This window comes from Halichoeres trimaculatus, unplaced genomic scaffold, assembly GCF_033239565.1.
Source record: "Halichoeres trimaculatus isolate MK-OKI-2021-1 unplaced genomic scaffold, fHalTri1.1 fHalTri1_scaffold_17, whole genome shotgun sequence".
NCBI classification, from domain to species: domain Eukaryota; kingdom Metazoa; phylum Chordata; class Actinopteri; order Labriformes; family Labridae; genus Halichoeres; species Halichoeres trimaculatus.
In genome coordinates, this window is record NW_027437195.1 from 17,799,097 (window position 1) to 17,815,561 (window position 16,465).

Here is a 16,465-nt window from a genome sequence, read left to right on the forward strand (position 1 = left end):
GTTCTTCTCATACCTATTTCTTAGAAAATCTTTATTTTAGCCTCAGTCTGAAAAACTGAATTTTAGCAGCTGTCTTTTTAAGGCCCCTTAAAAAGACCCCCTTCTCTCTGATTGGTCTGTAATCTGGAGGCACGTCAGCGACAGAGATAGGGGCACACCTTGGTCCTCCAACGTGTTATGAGCAAGTTGGGAGAGCCTTGTGTGATGACCTCACCCTTTGCAAGTCTTGTGAAGCTTGTGTGTTGTTTTTATGGACAGTTTTGAACAGTTTGCAGACAGATTCAGGGATCTCTACAACATATACATGAAGAGGATTGACAATTTTCACACATTTTGTATGGATGTCCTGCATCAAAAATTTATACGGTATCCATATTTAAAATTAGGGATGTCAGATACCATGTTTTTTTAGGCTGGTACCCCCTTGATACTACTAGTATTCTTGATACATAGACAACAAAGACAGCACAGTCACTCTGCCATTAAGTCCAAAATAAAATACAAACAACTGTCTCTGAGTTTACGCTTGTTTAAAAATAAATATTACAAAAAATAATATTAAAAGTGCAAAATAAAACTAAAAAGTTTCAGAATTTTAGTTTGATTTTTTTTAAAATAAACTGCAGTCAAGTCAGGTCAGACTGTTAGCTCTCCCTGGTTCGTTCTTTTTGTTTGAACAGAGCCTGATGCATATATACATACAATTGAATTTCTCCTACGGGGGATCAATAAAGTATCTATCTATCTATCTATCTATCTATCTATCTATCTATCTATCTATCTATCTATCTATCTATCTATCTATCTATCTATCTATATTTGCCGCTAACTTGAAAAAAGGCTTGTATTGGCCCGATATCAATACCTGGTAACAGAAATTACCCATCCGGATTTAAAAAACTGGAAAGTGGGGCGTAGATGGCATGGCGGTCTAAGTTGCACTCCAATGAGGTGGCCCAGGTTTAAATCCAGTCTGTGGCCTGTTTTCACTCCTCACTCTCACCCCATTTCCTACTCTATCCACTGTCCAATCCTCTCCGATTAAATGTGTAAGAAGCATGTAAAAAAAACTTTAAATTTAATAACATAATAGCATAATAAACCATCTTTAAAAACATACAAAGTGACTGCCCTCTACAGGTCAAAACCTGGCTACTGCAGTTGAATTGTTGTACTAGTTAATCAAATTGTAGGTGACGTGTGTAGGTCTACTTGATAAAACAGGCAGGCATACTGAGAGGAGTCAAATTGACTATGAGAATTATATAAACAAATGTAAATTATAACTTTAGTAAATGAGCAGTTGCTACTGTCAGCAGGAGCTACATTTGTAAACTGAGCCTTCAATCAGAGTATTATACCCCGTGTTTAGCATTCAGTAACTTAAAAAGCATCAGATCCACATTTAGTCTCTTTTTACATCACTCAAGAGTTGAAAAAAGCCTTATCTGTCCTGATCATACTTATGGGCCATGCTTATGCTATCCAAAAGTTGAAATGTCACTGTTTGACATTTTAGCCCTACTGTAAAAAAAACAGCTTAGCTCTGTCTCCATCAGTCCTGGAGTAATGACATATTCTCCAGTCAATTTATACCACAGCCCCAGGGAGCTCTCTCAGTAATGAGACTGTGCATGCCGATGGTCAGTCACAATTCTTATCACCCTGAGTCCAATATCATCACATAAGCTAGGGTAAAGTCAGAGGCAGCTATGAATTCAGAAATACCTCTCATTTTATTGCCTATACCCGCTTCACAACTCGATGCTAACAGATGATTATACGACACACATATTTGGAAGAAATATTCATCTGTGAGTCATGTTCCTGAAAAAGAAGTGTTGGGTTTTTGCCAACAATCCCTTGCTGTGTGACTCACAAACTGGAGCATTCACAAAAAAAAAAAAAAAAAAAAATACACATCCAAGAAAATCCCCTCTGAGTTCGTACAAACTTTCCTCCATGTTTCTGCTGCTCATCAGCCTTTTGCCTGGAGTGATGTCAAGATTTCCCCTCGCTTTCCTAGGATTCTCTGAACAGTGTGCGCTCCCCTGCAGCCATTACAGCCAAACCCGGACAGCTGCTCACCTGGGACACACACACGCGCCAACACAACACACAAGGTCCACCCTCAAGGATTCTGAGCTATGCTGTCTGATTGGGAGAGCTGAGGTTTCTGATGCCACACTGCAGAAACATAATCCTGAAAGTAGTGGTCAGCCAAAGACAGACCCTGGCTCTGATTTTCATTCTTGTTAAGCCTGGAGAGGGTCTCTCACTAGCTCTCTCTGCTAACCCCTCTGTATCTTTTACCTCCTCATTACTCTATCCACCGATTTTTGGCGTTTCTGGTGACTCAGAGGTAGACAAATCGATGGCAACGGAGTGTGAAGAAGGGAGAAACTTGTTCCATTTCAATCTCCAGAGCAGATACATCCCCACACATTTGTCATGCCTGTGCACAAATTGGGGCTAGATTAGATGGCATGTAATACATGAGACAGTGCCAGCCATCTGCAACAACTTTCTCCCTACAGCCTCCTTCATTATGCTTGCCTGATTACGTTATTTTTCTGCCATGCTCCTCATTCAAAGCTTCTACCTGAGGCATTAAAAATTCAATTAAGATGTACAGAAAATGTTATAAATATCAAAGAAGGGGACTTCGTTGCTCGAGAAGACTGTACTGAGTGACAGAACTGCTGCTTTTTCACCGTTTCCTGCGTGAATCTACTGCTACAAAGAGAATGAGAATTCGAGAAAGCTGAGAGAGCATCTTTGGTTACTTGATGATAAGCTCAAAAGATTGACTGCCTGCTGCACTTTTCTCTCACTGCCGAGTGAAGAGAAAAAAAAAGGTTCACTGTTTAAATAGCATGTTTTCTTAATCCCACTTCACTGGACAGCTGCGGGCACTCTCAGATGTTATATTTATTTCTCACTGGCCCTGCTCGCTTCGCCCGTTACTCTCAGATGGCTGTAAGTGACATAAAGCTAATGCTTTGCCATTTCTTCAAACACTAAGCCTCTCGAATGTTATGTTTTTCTCCCTGAGCTGGGAGCTGTGCTACTCTTCAGTGCTGCTCTTTCAGTGGACAGGCTGCTTGGCCATTTAACTGTGTACAGTATGGAGCAATGCCAACTCTGCTGGCAAGGGATGGTAAAACTAGATTTTAACATCCAAGCTAAGAAGCAGGAAATTGATGAGGAAAAGCCTCAAATATGGCAAATGAAGCACTAAATGAATATACTTGATAACAAAACAATGCCTTAATAAAGCTTTTTAAGATGCAGACATTACACTGACATAAAGGATGGAAGCTAACGAGGTACCTCGATAAAGCAGCTCCATCTGTATGGAACCTGTGGGCTTCTCTGTTGTGTTATTGGAAATAATGATCCATCTTTCGACACCTCCTGGCAAAGACAGACAGATAAATATCAAATATGTATCATGTATATCCCTTATTCTAGTGTCTGACCTCTGTCAACTACCTGTGTGGTCAGGGCCAAATACAGAGAACAACATAAGTGAAATACTGATCAGTCTATCAATCCCTGACTCCCAAAGCTTCTTTTAGTAGCCCACTTAAATTCAGATAAACTAATGAATCGATCTGGAGGAGTGACCCGCAAATAACCTTCTCTCCTCTTGTGCGTCATTAATTTAATATTCCTTCACATAAATGATTCAATAAATAAATAAGATCTATGATGTATTTCTTTGCACACCCTGATATAATGCAGGATCACTGTTACACATGATGCATATAAAGGGAGTGGAGCAGAACATGAGCAGTTATCAGAGTGTATTGAAGCAGCACATTAATAAGATTTTACATGGATCTGTGCATGAATGACATCTTTCTTTTGTCTCTTCTTTTGTCCCATGATTGGAGACTTGGGTCAGATATGCCACAGAACTGTAACACCAAAATCAGGCTTCATATGATGAAATAAATTTTAATATCACATTATTACTTCGCAGATGAATGCCCAGTTTGCTCTACCAATAGTACACAGTGTGAGTTTGAGAGTTTTTGATCTCAATATAATGTTTTTTAAAGAGTAATGAAGGTGAAAGGAGATCTGTGTCACGAAAATGGTAGCAAGTGGTCATGGGAGTGCCATGGATAAAAAGTGAAGCCAGTCACTTTTCATGTTCTGATCTCTTAAAACCACATGTTGATGTAAGGTCTCAACAGCAGTAAGACACAGTCCTTCTACTTTTCTCAGATTTCAATATTGCTGTAGATTGTGTTATAAAAGACAAACATCATAGGTGCAAATAAGATCAGGTAATCAAAACACTGCCACAAGTTTTTATCATCTGTACAGGGACATGAATGACTAGGTTTCTTTGTGTGCATGTCAAAACCATGTCCTGAGACTCATCAAACTGAGATAAGGCTCATAAGGTTAAAGCTAGGTTCGTTGCTAGGCGCCGCCCTGTTGGCTATGGCTGCCTTTTGCAGCAGCTCTTGCTTCTTTGTCCGTTTATTGTAATTTTCTTTGTCTCTTTTTCGTAATCTTTGTATTTGGAGTGGATCATTACTTTGTATGGCTCATTTGTTGGTCATGGACACCAAACTGTCTGGAGACCCTACATGTAACCATGGCTGCATTGTTTACATGTGAAATCAGCTGTTAGCAGCCTGTAGCATGTGAATGCTAACTGGTGTAAGGCCTGATGTTTCCCACAAGGTGAGGAGAAGGAGGTGAGGATGACGTGCTGGTTCTCAGGTGAGAGCTAAGAAGTGACGACATGGACCTATCCGTCCATCCATCGTTATTGGGAACGTAAGATCTATCTCCAATAAGATGGATGAGCTAGCTGTGCTAACCCAGCAACAGAGTGAATACCACAAGGGAGAGTAGCATCATGCTATTCACAGACATGGCTAACAGAGCTAACACCAGACACCAACGCCACATTGGAGGAACTTCCCCTGCTGTGAACAGACAGGATCCAGGAGACAGAGACTGAACAGACTGCTGAAGAAGCTCAGTCCTGGACCCTGTGGAGGTGGAGGCTGGCTGAACTGGAGAATGATGGACAAGCTGTCATCATCTATTTTCTTATGGACCTTTTTGCACTTTCTAAACACTTTCTTACTTTTGTTTTCTTGATTGCTGCTGTGAATTAAATTTCATTGTACTTGTTACAATGACAATAAAGTTCTTTTCTATTCCATAACTGTAATTTAAGTCTGTGTAAACCAGTCAGTGCTGATAGGCTATCATTAGCGTTGCACTTGCATAGCATGAAATAAAAACTACAAAAACCAGCAGTCATATTTGGCACAGTCAAAAACAGCCTTCTGGTAAATATTTCAGCCCCAAGATAAAAATAAATATGCAGTATGAGAGCTAGCTTAACTTGCCATGTCTGATGTTTGCTTAACTTGTCATGTGTGTGGAGCTAGTTCACAAGCTGCAAATCAGCATATTAGCTCAAGGACATAATACGAGACATGATACAAAACATTGTGGACAGAATACGATAAAAACAAGGATGGATTAAGATGATAACTTTAGCTAAACAGACAAATGTTCCTACAGGGGGGAAAGCACCAAAGGGAGAGGGTGACACAAGAATAGAGAAAACAACCCCAGATTAAGTACTGAAGAAAGGAGAGGCTGCAGATCACAACACCAACAAAGAATGAAAAAAGATCTTCCCAGTGACACATGGACAATTTTCCTGTCTTGTGTTATGCTCCAGTGATATTTGAACGATATTTGAATTTTTTACCTCTAGGAAATATGGAATTTGACACTCTTCTGTAGTGGTGTGTACAGACTTTTTGAAGGGTAGGCAGTGTTTTGGCCACAGGGCAGTTTATCATGTTTTAGCCAGCTAAAGGGGCAGTTTAGAGTGTTTTGGCAACGAGGGGGCACTTTAGAACATGTTTTTCAACAACTGCTCCCTGAGCTCTTACTCAGTTAGCGCTTTACCCTTCAAGCTATGTGTAAGCTTTTCCCTTTCTTTAAGATTTTCAGTATCTGAGCTTTCCACATCTTATTTTATAATTTTAACAACAATAGGAGTGAAGTAACTAAATAGTGTCTCAGTTTAACTCTATTACCAAAGTGGGACAAAAGTGAAAGTTCTGTGTCTGGCTTTGGAAATTTGAGTGTTTTAATACCTATATTCAACAGTGACACCCTTTTCAACAATATTCAAAAAAACATTAATATTAATATAATAAAAGATTAAAAATGATGGCGCATGTTAGAGCCTGATATGTGAGTCCCAAAATGTAAAAACAACCCTGACTTGGAAAAAAAAAAAAAAAAAGGGAAAAAGATGTCAAAAAACCTAAAACATAGTCGCTGGTTGATAATGTAATTTAAGTGCTGTACCCAAATTGTTATATTTAAAAAGGTAATAAAACCTGAAATATAATAACTGACCAAAACTTGTAACAACTTGTTATATTTGGGGTTTTATTATTATTTTTTTATTATTTCATATTGGGCACGGCACTTTAGTTAAATTATCAACTAGTTATTTCATTTCATGTAATACATATAAATATATAATTTAGGGTTCTTATAAATCAGGCTCTAACAAGGCACCTTATTGGTGTAATAGATTTTGTTTTCCAGCATTTGTATGTCCCTCAAAGTGACATATCACCAAACATGACATGTATTTACCATTTGTCTTTGAAAGCATTGATCCTTTTCATCAGAGTACAACATACTGCATATGCAGGAGTATGGAGTGCCTCACTCTGCTGTTGAGCCTCAGTGTTGTATTATGCACAGCATCAGTACTCCCCTCACACCTACCAACAAGCTTCCTCTATATTGGATGCTGACCTTGGCCAGCAGTCTGGCTTACATCCTACTCGTCTCGCCAACATACAATGTAAATGGGTTACTGAAAATTAAAAATCCATGCTGGTCAATTCAATATAGGACAGTGTTTCTGGGCACAGAGGGAGTATGCATTAGGGCATAATGATATTACCTAGAACTCCAAGATGCTCCCCACCCTCCTGAGGAAATGACTACAGGAGCCTTACATACACAGTGCTTGACTGTGGTGGGAATTTTTTTTGAGATAGCTATTTATAGTGTTGACAAAGTGCGGTTTGTGGCACAGACTGCAAGTAAAAACTATAGAGTATCAATCCATTAAGCTCACTGCACAGTTCAGTACATTGACCTTCCAGACCAGTAGAAGCTTGGTTGCTACAAGATTCACTCACCAAGGATGGGAGGGGTTTCTGTGGCAACATGAAAAGGTAGTTATGTGACTGCACAGCTGCTTGATTCTGATTGGTTAATTGCAGTGCTCTAAGGTCTGTTATTTCTTTATGCACAGCAAACTTTGTTATCAAAAAACAACCATTGTTCGGGACTCGAACCACAGAGTGGACAACTAGGTGTCATCACATCAGCCTGCCGATAGAAGTTTGGTGGATAATCTTACTTAAGGTGAGAATAGAGATGTAAAAACTGCAGACAATAAGTAGAGGTTGTCTATTCATCTGTTACCTTTTATTTATTTTTCCTTCTTGGTCCCTGGGACTGGAGGCCCAAGAGGACTAGAGTTTGGTTGGCAACATGTCCAGGGTATTACCTGCCTTTTGTTCAAAAACAACTTCATAGACAAATATTCAAATTAGTGTCAAAACCTAATGTTCAGAATTATCTGGGACAGTCCGTAAAAACTGACACTATGTAAAACCTGTTTCTGTTTCAAACACTTGATGGCAAACACTTCAATCTTGTGCTCTTTGTTTCTCGGCACACTTTGTGCAATCTGATGATTTACCCCTCACCTGTGTATCCTGCTGCAGCTATTGAAATTACATCTAAATGTCTAGCCTGCTATTAAAATCATCTCTTAAAATATCATAATGGTGACTGATACATTGCTAACCAGCATTTATTTACTGATACTATAATTTTCTACAAACTTCAGGACGCTTCCTCTGAGATTCCCTTTGAGTCTTTCAGTTATTGTAACTTAAACTGAGCATCAGAATGGGGAAGAAAGGTGATTTAAGAGACTTTGAACGTGGCATGGTTGTTGGTGCCAGACGGGCTGGTCTGAGTATTTCAGAAACTGCTGATCTACTGAGATTTTAACTGACAACCATCTCTAGGGTTTACAGAGAATGGTCCCAAAAAGAGAAAATATCCAGTGAGCGGCAGTTCTGTGGGCCAAAATGCCTTGTTGAGGACAGAGGTCGGAGGAGATTTAGACAGACTGGTTGGAGCTGATAGAAAGGCAACAGTAACTCAAATAACCACTGGTTACAACCAAGGTCTGCAGAAGAGCATCTCTGAACGCACAACATGTTGAAACTTGTGGCAGATAAGCTACAGGAAGCTCCCCCAAACTGGACAATAGAAGATTGGAAAAACGTTGCCTGGTCTGATCAGTCTGGATTTCTGCTCCACATTCAGATGGTAGGGTCAGAATTTGGCGTCAACAACATGAAAGCATGGATCCATCCCGCCTTGTATTGACGGTTCAGGCTGCTGCTGCTGGTGGTGTAATGGTGTGGGGGATATTTTCTTGGCACACTTTGGGCCCCTTGGTACCAACTGAGCATGGTTTAAAGTCCACAGCCTACCTGAGTATTGTTGCTGACCATGTCCATCCCTTTATGAGCACAGTGTACCCATCTTCTGATGGCTACTTCCAGCAGGATAACGCTCCATGTCATAAAGCTGGAATCATCTCAGACTGGTTTCTTGAACATGACAATGAGTTCCCTGTACTCAAATGGCCTCCACAGTCCCCAGATCTCAATCCAATAGAGCAGCTTTGGGATGTGGTGGAACGGGAGATTCTCATCATGGATGTTCAGCCCACAAATAAACCTAATAAAGTGGCCAGTGAGTGTCTAAGTGAATAAAAAAGGTAAATGAAGCGATTTTAAGATTCTGATCTGTTGAAAACTTGCAAAGAAGAATAGCTCTGGAGCCAAATGACAAACACAATATGTGTTAGTGGATTGGACCTGGAGACACTGTTATACACGGAAGCTACTTGGCCACTTAATGACCGTATTAGAGCTCAAATAGTTACACTGTTATTTTTTAATTAAAGCATCTCACACCTTGTGGTAGAGACTAAGGCCTTGGTTAAATAAGGAAACAGTGACTATAGCACCTTCAATCAAAATGAGATAACTGTCTTTTAAAAAGGCTACCGTAACCTTTGCCTGCCTTTCCTCATTAACATTTCACGCTGTCAAAGGCCGGTCCTTTTATTGTCCAACATTGGCCACCTCTATAAGTTTTGTGGGTAGCAGAAAAAGGAATTAGTACCTTCACAAGAATAAGCCACTGCATATAATCCACAAAATTAAAGGCATAGGAATGTGATTTCTTGGAGACTGGGTTTCCTATTCACCTTTGGCTCTTTTTCAGCCTCTTTCTCTGTGCTCATTATCGCATCCCACGCTCTTCACCCCTGTCTTACTCCTGTCTCACTCAACCTTTTCCTGTCTTTCTTTCCCTCACAGCCAAGTTCGGGGTCCTGGTGAAGGTTCAGTTAATGATGAAATGCGTCCTCGTACAAAGCTTGTTGTCCGTGAGTAAACTGTGTGAGCGTCAGTTGAAGGACGGGGCTTTCATTTAGCCTCTAAAACAGTTGTGGCTCCTGTCTCCCTGTGAGAGTAATACAAACGGAGAGTGATGCCATACGTCAGACCTTGACTGAGCTTCTTTAAATTTTCATTACACGTGTAATGTATTCTCTGGGCGGGACTCTACTTTATAATTTCAGTTTTGGGGTTTGGAGTTCCTGTCAAGGTGAGGCAAGTAGCTTAGACTGTACAATAATGTTTATTTTTTATGCTGCCCTCGAGTCCATAAAGGAGTCCTCCTCGTCCTTGTGTTATAATAGCTATTATTCAAACCTCTGATTCCTCCCTCTGCAGCAGAGACACAGCTGAGTAATGCTTTCTCATTCTTTTTTTTCACCTTGCTGAACAAAAGTATGTTATTTTCACAGTATTATCACAGTGGGTATTTGTCTGGATGGCTATTTCTCACATTCTTTGGAACTATGCCTTCTTGTATCCTTGCAAATCTCAAGCATGGCTCATTACACCCAACAACCCAAGGAACGTGGTAATTGGCTGAAAAGCAATAAACATGTTTGGTTTCCATCATAGAGAGTCAAAACTAGGACAGTCTTCTAAAAACAAATATTCCTCAACAGCGATACTGTATGCCCAGTGAGCAGCTGCGCCTTTGGTATTTCAGGCCTTAAAGGGCAGTAGAACGTAATGCCTGGTTGTAGGCGCTGAAAGTTTCATAGAAAGTTTCTCAAGAAACTAACTTGAGTTAAAACATTCCTTAAACCAGATTAACACTTTAAAAATCCCCCACCCCTCAAAATTAATAGCTTAATCCATGACTCCTGAATATTGTCAGTATTCTTTTTATTTCCTGTAGTTCTTGTTAAGCTGTTCTATGCACATGTAAAATGACAGGATCTAGTCAGATAAAGTGCTCCCAGCCTCTCATCCAGAATAAAGATAAAGTGGTAAGGTGTGTAAATGTGCCTGCTTTTACTTCACTCTTAATCTTTTTAACCTCTCACCATTCATGTTTTCTCTTGATCTTACTCCCAGGACAGCTATTACCAGCATTCTTCAAGGCCTCGTTTGGCCTCATAAACAGATCATATTTTTTGTCTTACTATCCTCTGAGCCAAAACAAAACATACAAAAAAAAAAAAATAATAAAAAAATCAGGGTTGGAATTAGACGGTTTAGGACACCTTGTTCATCTCCTTAGTTTTGATAAAGATTCTTCATGGTACCTTTTTTCTGGTGAACTGAAGGTGTTAAAAGCCACAACGTTCAATAATCCCACAGCTAAATGGCAGTTTGATGTCAAAAAGGTGCTTGTAAGCATGAACCTACAATATATTTTACTCTACTGTTCTCCATTGATTTATAAAGAGGTGAAGCCTCTTTCAGTTAACAGCCCACTTCTTTGTTGTTTCACTAAGCTTTCACAGATCTTATTCGCTCTGTTTCAGGGCTCGGCTGGAGCTGTCAATCAGAAAACTCCACTACAAGTAACCTGTCCAACAACAAAGCAAAATAGCTCAGATAATGAGTTAAAAAGGTAGAGAATGTGACACAGATTTTTATATTCATTCAAGCTAATGACAAAAGGATTTAATATTTTATCTAAATTTGTCAGAAAAGGGCCAGTCCAGAGGGAGGGCTGAGAGTTAGCACCCTTGAAGTCAGGGTGCTTCCTAGTGTGACACAGCAGACTGCGTCACCATTTTGACAAGCTTATACTATTTTTTTTCTCATCATTCTAAATCCTAAATTAAAATTGTCAATGTACCCTAACAGATTAATCATACCATGGTGCAATAGGCTGACAGTTATTTTCTAATGTCAAAAAATGCACAATGCACCTAATATACAGAGGCTATAGTCCACATTGCAGATTCCAGTCTCTGCCATTGGCTGCTTGTCTTCCCTCACCCACTACTCCCAATATTTCCTTTCTGTCACATGCTGTCCTATTAATGTATGTACTACATGTATTAGCATTTCTATATCAAGCAATACTGAATAATCAAATCTGACTATTGACTTGCATCTTATTTTTGAGCCAGTAAAGATATGAGCTGAATGATAATGTTGGGCTGTTGTTTTACTTATCAATAAAAAGTTAAAAAATAAAATAAAGATGGTATAAACAAAAAACAAACAAAAACAACAACAACTAAAGTAATACTATGGCGTTCAAAGGTTAAGTACATGGGATCACTGGAGACGTAAAAGATTAATAACTGCTAATGATCCATTATGCCAGCAGTTCTTAAACAAGATTCAAAAATGTATTATTAAAAAAAATATCAACCGAGCAAAATCCCTTCAACACAATTTATTCAATCAATATTTGAATCAAATTTAAGTTTAAATTCTTAAACTGAGTACTTTATCTAGTTGACACTAATAGTTCAGCCCAGTGTTTTACATTTTTTTTCCCAACCAAAACTGCTTTCTGCTTGTAAGCGGGTACTTGACAGAAAAAATACATGTCATAGGGGGTATGTCAATGAAAAAAGTTTGAGAACTCCTGCATTATGCCATTTCTGCATATGTTGGTGCTTCATTTGGGCCACCCCAGTCTGAAAGTGTGCAGCCTAGTCTCTGTCAGGGAGCACAAAACTCAAAATGAATAGTGCTTGTACTCTGTATTTGCTCAGTGTCACCAATTGAACTCGGTAAACTCATTAATATCAATGTAAATCCATTGTACAGGTTTTAAAAATGCTTGTAAAAAAAGACAGTGTTTTAATTTAATGTGACACAGTTCAAAGGGGTAGGATTAAGTAAGTCAATACTTCTTCCTACTCCTTATTGCTCATGTAAACTGAGAAACTAAGTCAGTGATTGTCTTGTTCTGTTTTCATTTTTTGTCTGATTACCATTTATTTGTATTACTCTCTGTTAAACTCGTCATCTACATGAACAAATAAGGTCATTCATTCATTCATTCACTTAAACTTTAAAAGTGATTACAGAACACAGCTATACCCTATTTGGCCACACATTGCAAACTAGCAAACTTAACTCACCAAATCAAGTCAATCAAAGAACCAAACATGAGTTTCTCCTCAGGCTCTGAATGCCAGCTCAGGTGAGCTGACAGTTTTAGGACACACTTCAGTCAAAACTCTGCAAGCAGAGAGTTGGAGCTGGGTTCCCTTGGAGCTCTCTCTTTCATTCTAAATACATCCATTCAACACACACACATACACAAAAACACACACACACACTTTCTCTTTCCAGGGGCTGCTCTCCCTCTGGAGCTTTGGTGGCATGTTTCTCCCTGTGGCTCTGTGGCCCTGATGCCCTGTGCAACACAGAGCAACAGCATGGTGGTGCTTGGGGATCTCCCCCCTACTCTCCGTTACACACACATTGGCACGCATCCAGCACTGTACACACACACTCACACTCACACACATCACGAACACAGCCCCTGTCCTTCCCTTTAGGCCTGTCCTCCCTCCCCTCTCTGCCTGTCTCAGCGGGGAAGGTCACTGGCACACAGTTATCGCGCTCGATTTGATTACATTTTAATCCAATCAAGCAAAGCAGAGAGAGCACCATTGATTTTTCAGACACAGAATGATGCTTATTGGGCTTAGAGGCACATGGCAGATTCCTGGACAAGGTTAGGTCCAGGGGGAAATGTCATATCTGTCACCGAGCCTGTCACTGAGCATGTTTATGACTCGTCTGCCTGCTAAATGCTAAAAAACCTGCCAACTCTTGCTGTGTGTACTAATAATTTCAGGTCAGATCCTTTTTGTGAACTTGTCATTTACATGCTCCCATATGACGGAAGACAAATGATACACTCAAGCAATATTGACCAGCTCTAGAAGATGAAGGGGACTGAAGTAAGTATGATAACCTCAAGTACACAGGTGAATGCACTGTGTTTGTATGATGCCGTCTCATCTTGAGACCACTCACGGTGCTTTTACACATTTTCATCAGCATGAAGCCAGTATACTGCTTGCTGTTAGAGGTTCATGCCCAAAACTGCTAATCATCCAGTTAAGAGAGGACCCACTCTACCACTAAGCTGCAGCCTCTTTCTATTGATATTGATATAAAAAGCATATAATCCATGCAGAGAGGAAGTTTCAGGAGTGAAACAGACAGAGATTAATGGAAATGGTGTGCACTTGGAAATGGAAAATGAGGTGGTTACAATTGCATGAGTAGCACTAAATATAGAGGCAAGCTTGAGAGCTAAGCAGCTTTCAGCAGATCAGATATATCTGATGTGTGTTGTTTTCATGTCACTTCAAAAATATACCTGTGAAAAAGTGAATGGGCGCTCATGGAATCATACGAGTACAGAAAAAGTAACATTCAATGGGTTGTTGAAGCAGATGCAAAGGTGGTGAGTCAGCGTTTTGAAGAACGCGTCCTCCAGCTTTCATGCTGTCAATCACTCTGGTCAGTAAGAGCAAAGTAAAGTGCATAAAGATAGCCACCTCCTGGAGTTCTTTTACTTTCACAACTTTGACAGATTTAAGCTTTTAAATGTGAAATATTAGAGTGAAAACCAGCAGGGAGCTATCTTTATGTACATGAAGAACTTATCTCTGGTTGCGACGCTTTGATGAAGACAGAGCAGCGCATCCACATCAGAGCGTCGCCCCCACTGCACCTCCCACCCTACCCGTACGACAAGCTGAGAAGATGACGATGACAAGAGCTATCGGGGAATGGCGAGGCCCACTCACCTTCTGGTTCACCACACAGTGTGCACTGTGATTCTAAACAAGGACCAAAAGAGAGACAACAGGAGATTAATAGAGGCAACACATATGAGGAAGTCTATGTTTGTGCATGAGAACAAATATCACCATCACCAGACTGGAAGCAGAGATGTTAAAGCCACTCTCTCTCAATCTGTGTTCAGATGAAATAAAAACTATAAACCTGAACAAACAACACGAAGAGTAACAAAGGTTTTTATTTTAGGCTCCTAATGTCCTTGCAGAGCAGAACCCATGTGCAACATAATAGAAACCCAGCCACCATGCATAATATGACCATCAGCCACATGCGGCTGCATAAAAAGACAAAATGATGCAGAGACAGGCGTCAAAGGAGTAAAAAAACATCAAAAGAAAATGAGAAATTATATTGCTTCAATTCATCACTGCCATGTGCAATAGATTCTGCGTGCCAAAAATATGAACACGCAAACGCGGGCTTCAACTTTAGATTCAAAGGAAAGCAAAGAATGCATCGATTTATGATCCACACAATCCATCAGGTTTATTATTCGCACTAAATATGATAAAGGGGATTTCTGGACTCACATGCATCATGCGTTTTAGCGTAAACATGAATGCTTAAGTGCTGCTTTCCTCTGCATAATCAGATCGTGTTGTTTCATGCAAAAACTAAAGCACATCATACTGAAAGTTTCTGAATCTAAATCAATGAGAGCAAAAGCAGGTAGATCTTAGGTTAAAACCTCAGAGCTACCTGAGGTGTTCAGGAAGAAGAAAAAACGTTAACTTTCTTTTTACAGACTCTGAGCAAAATGAAGAGAATGATAAAACTGAGCGTCATGTCCTCAGGCGTTCGTTTCTGCAGACAGCCCACAAACAGCTGTGATGTGTCAGTGCTTCTCCCCTCCCTGACGTAGCAGTGGCCAAAAGAGGCCTTGTTGTCTTTTTATGCAGAGGCTCTCCATCTTATCGTAGCTAATTAGGGCTTTAATTAGATCAGCAGCAACCTCCCAGTCATGGCTTGTCCTTTTTTTTTTTTTTTTTTTGGGTGGGGGGGTAAAACACTCAGACGACTCTCTTTTATGGGGCTAAATCTCCACGTTCATGGGTCTGGAAAGACAACAAAACATGTCCATAAATCCTCTACACATTAAAGCACTGCCATTTCTCACTCCCCTCCCCTCCCCTCCCCTCCCCTCCCCTCCCAAGATGACCTTGCTCATGGGCAGGGTGAAGCAGGGACAGCTTGGCAGAGCAGCTGATGAATGAAAGAGCTCTTTAAATGTTCGTTGTTGCTGTCAGACTGGGCAGGTTGTAAAGTGTCACAGCCTCGGCGTCCTCCCATGATTAAACTGTCTGCCGGTTCCGGCCAGGGCAGTGAAGTTCTCCTGCTTAACTTTCAATGCTCCTTCACAACACCTTCCTGTTTCCTAAGCGCTTCCTTTGATAGGACAAACATATAAATCTAAAAAAAGTCCCATGATAACATATTCATCGCTTTTTATGCTCACAAAATAGAAGATCTGATAACACAGAGAGCTGTAAAGACAATTCTACTGAGAAACCACAGCTCTTACTGTCATTTTGCAGAAGTAAGTGTATTATGACTTGACTTTATTTGGTTTTCTTGGTGGTTTGGGTATGTGTGGCCAGCAGAGCTGAAGCCAGGAGAGAATTTACTGGTTTAATTAGTGTTTTTTACTCCTCACTCCCTACAGTACAATTCCACAGAGTCAAAGCAATTGACTGTATTAGTTTGTTCTGCCTGTTTGAATTTAAAGTGCTCCTGAACGACCCTGTGCGTGGCCTGTATCGATCTTGGTCAGGCTGTTTCTACAGAGTGAGGACTGTTCTTGGGTAGTTCTCATTAGATTTCCAATACAAGGTGTAAAGTAGCTGCAAGGATTTTGTTGTTAGTAGGCTTTTTCAGGATAAGGGAGTGGAAGTTGATGCTAATTCGGATCACAATAAATCAGAGTCAAAAAGTCACACACACTGTACTTGAACTATTGTTAAGCATTTGGCCTCATTAGTTTGTTCGCCTGTTTGAGCTCCCAGAGTGTCCTACGACCTTGTGCTGGGCCTTTAATGACCTTGGATTAAAATCTTTCACACTCAGGTGGCTTTTCTGTGGAAGGCAGCTCTCATTCACTTTCTGGAAAGGTTAAGGGGCAATGTTCGGCAATA

At 40.2% G+C, this 16,465-nt stretch overlaps 1 protein-coding gene across 8 annotated transcripts in view; it reads right to left on the bottom strand.

The window, feature by feature from the left end:
- Positions 1 to 16,465, bottom strand: part of dlgap2a (discs, large (Drosophila) homolog-associated protein 2a) — a 251,386-nt gene that overhangs the window by 107,261 nt on the left and 127,660 nt on the right. The window contains exons 2-3 of one of the 8 annotated variants that reach the window (XM_074691345.1): positions 14,279 to 14,311; positions 3,334 to 3,417 (exon numbers count right to left, since the gene is read on the bottom strand). The exons of 5 other annotated variants lie outside the window; for them this stretch is intronic. In XM_074691345.1, the coding sequence (XP_074547446.1) occupies positions 3,334 to 3,352 (19 nt within the window). In that variant the 5' untranslated portion in view covers positions 3,353 to 3,417; positions 14,279 to 14,311. The remainder of the gene's footprint in view (positions 1 to 3,333; positions 3,418 to 14,278; positions 14,312 to 16,465) is intronic. 2 more of the 8 variants (XM_074691346.1, XM_074691347.1) reach the window with 2 other exon arrangements.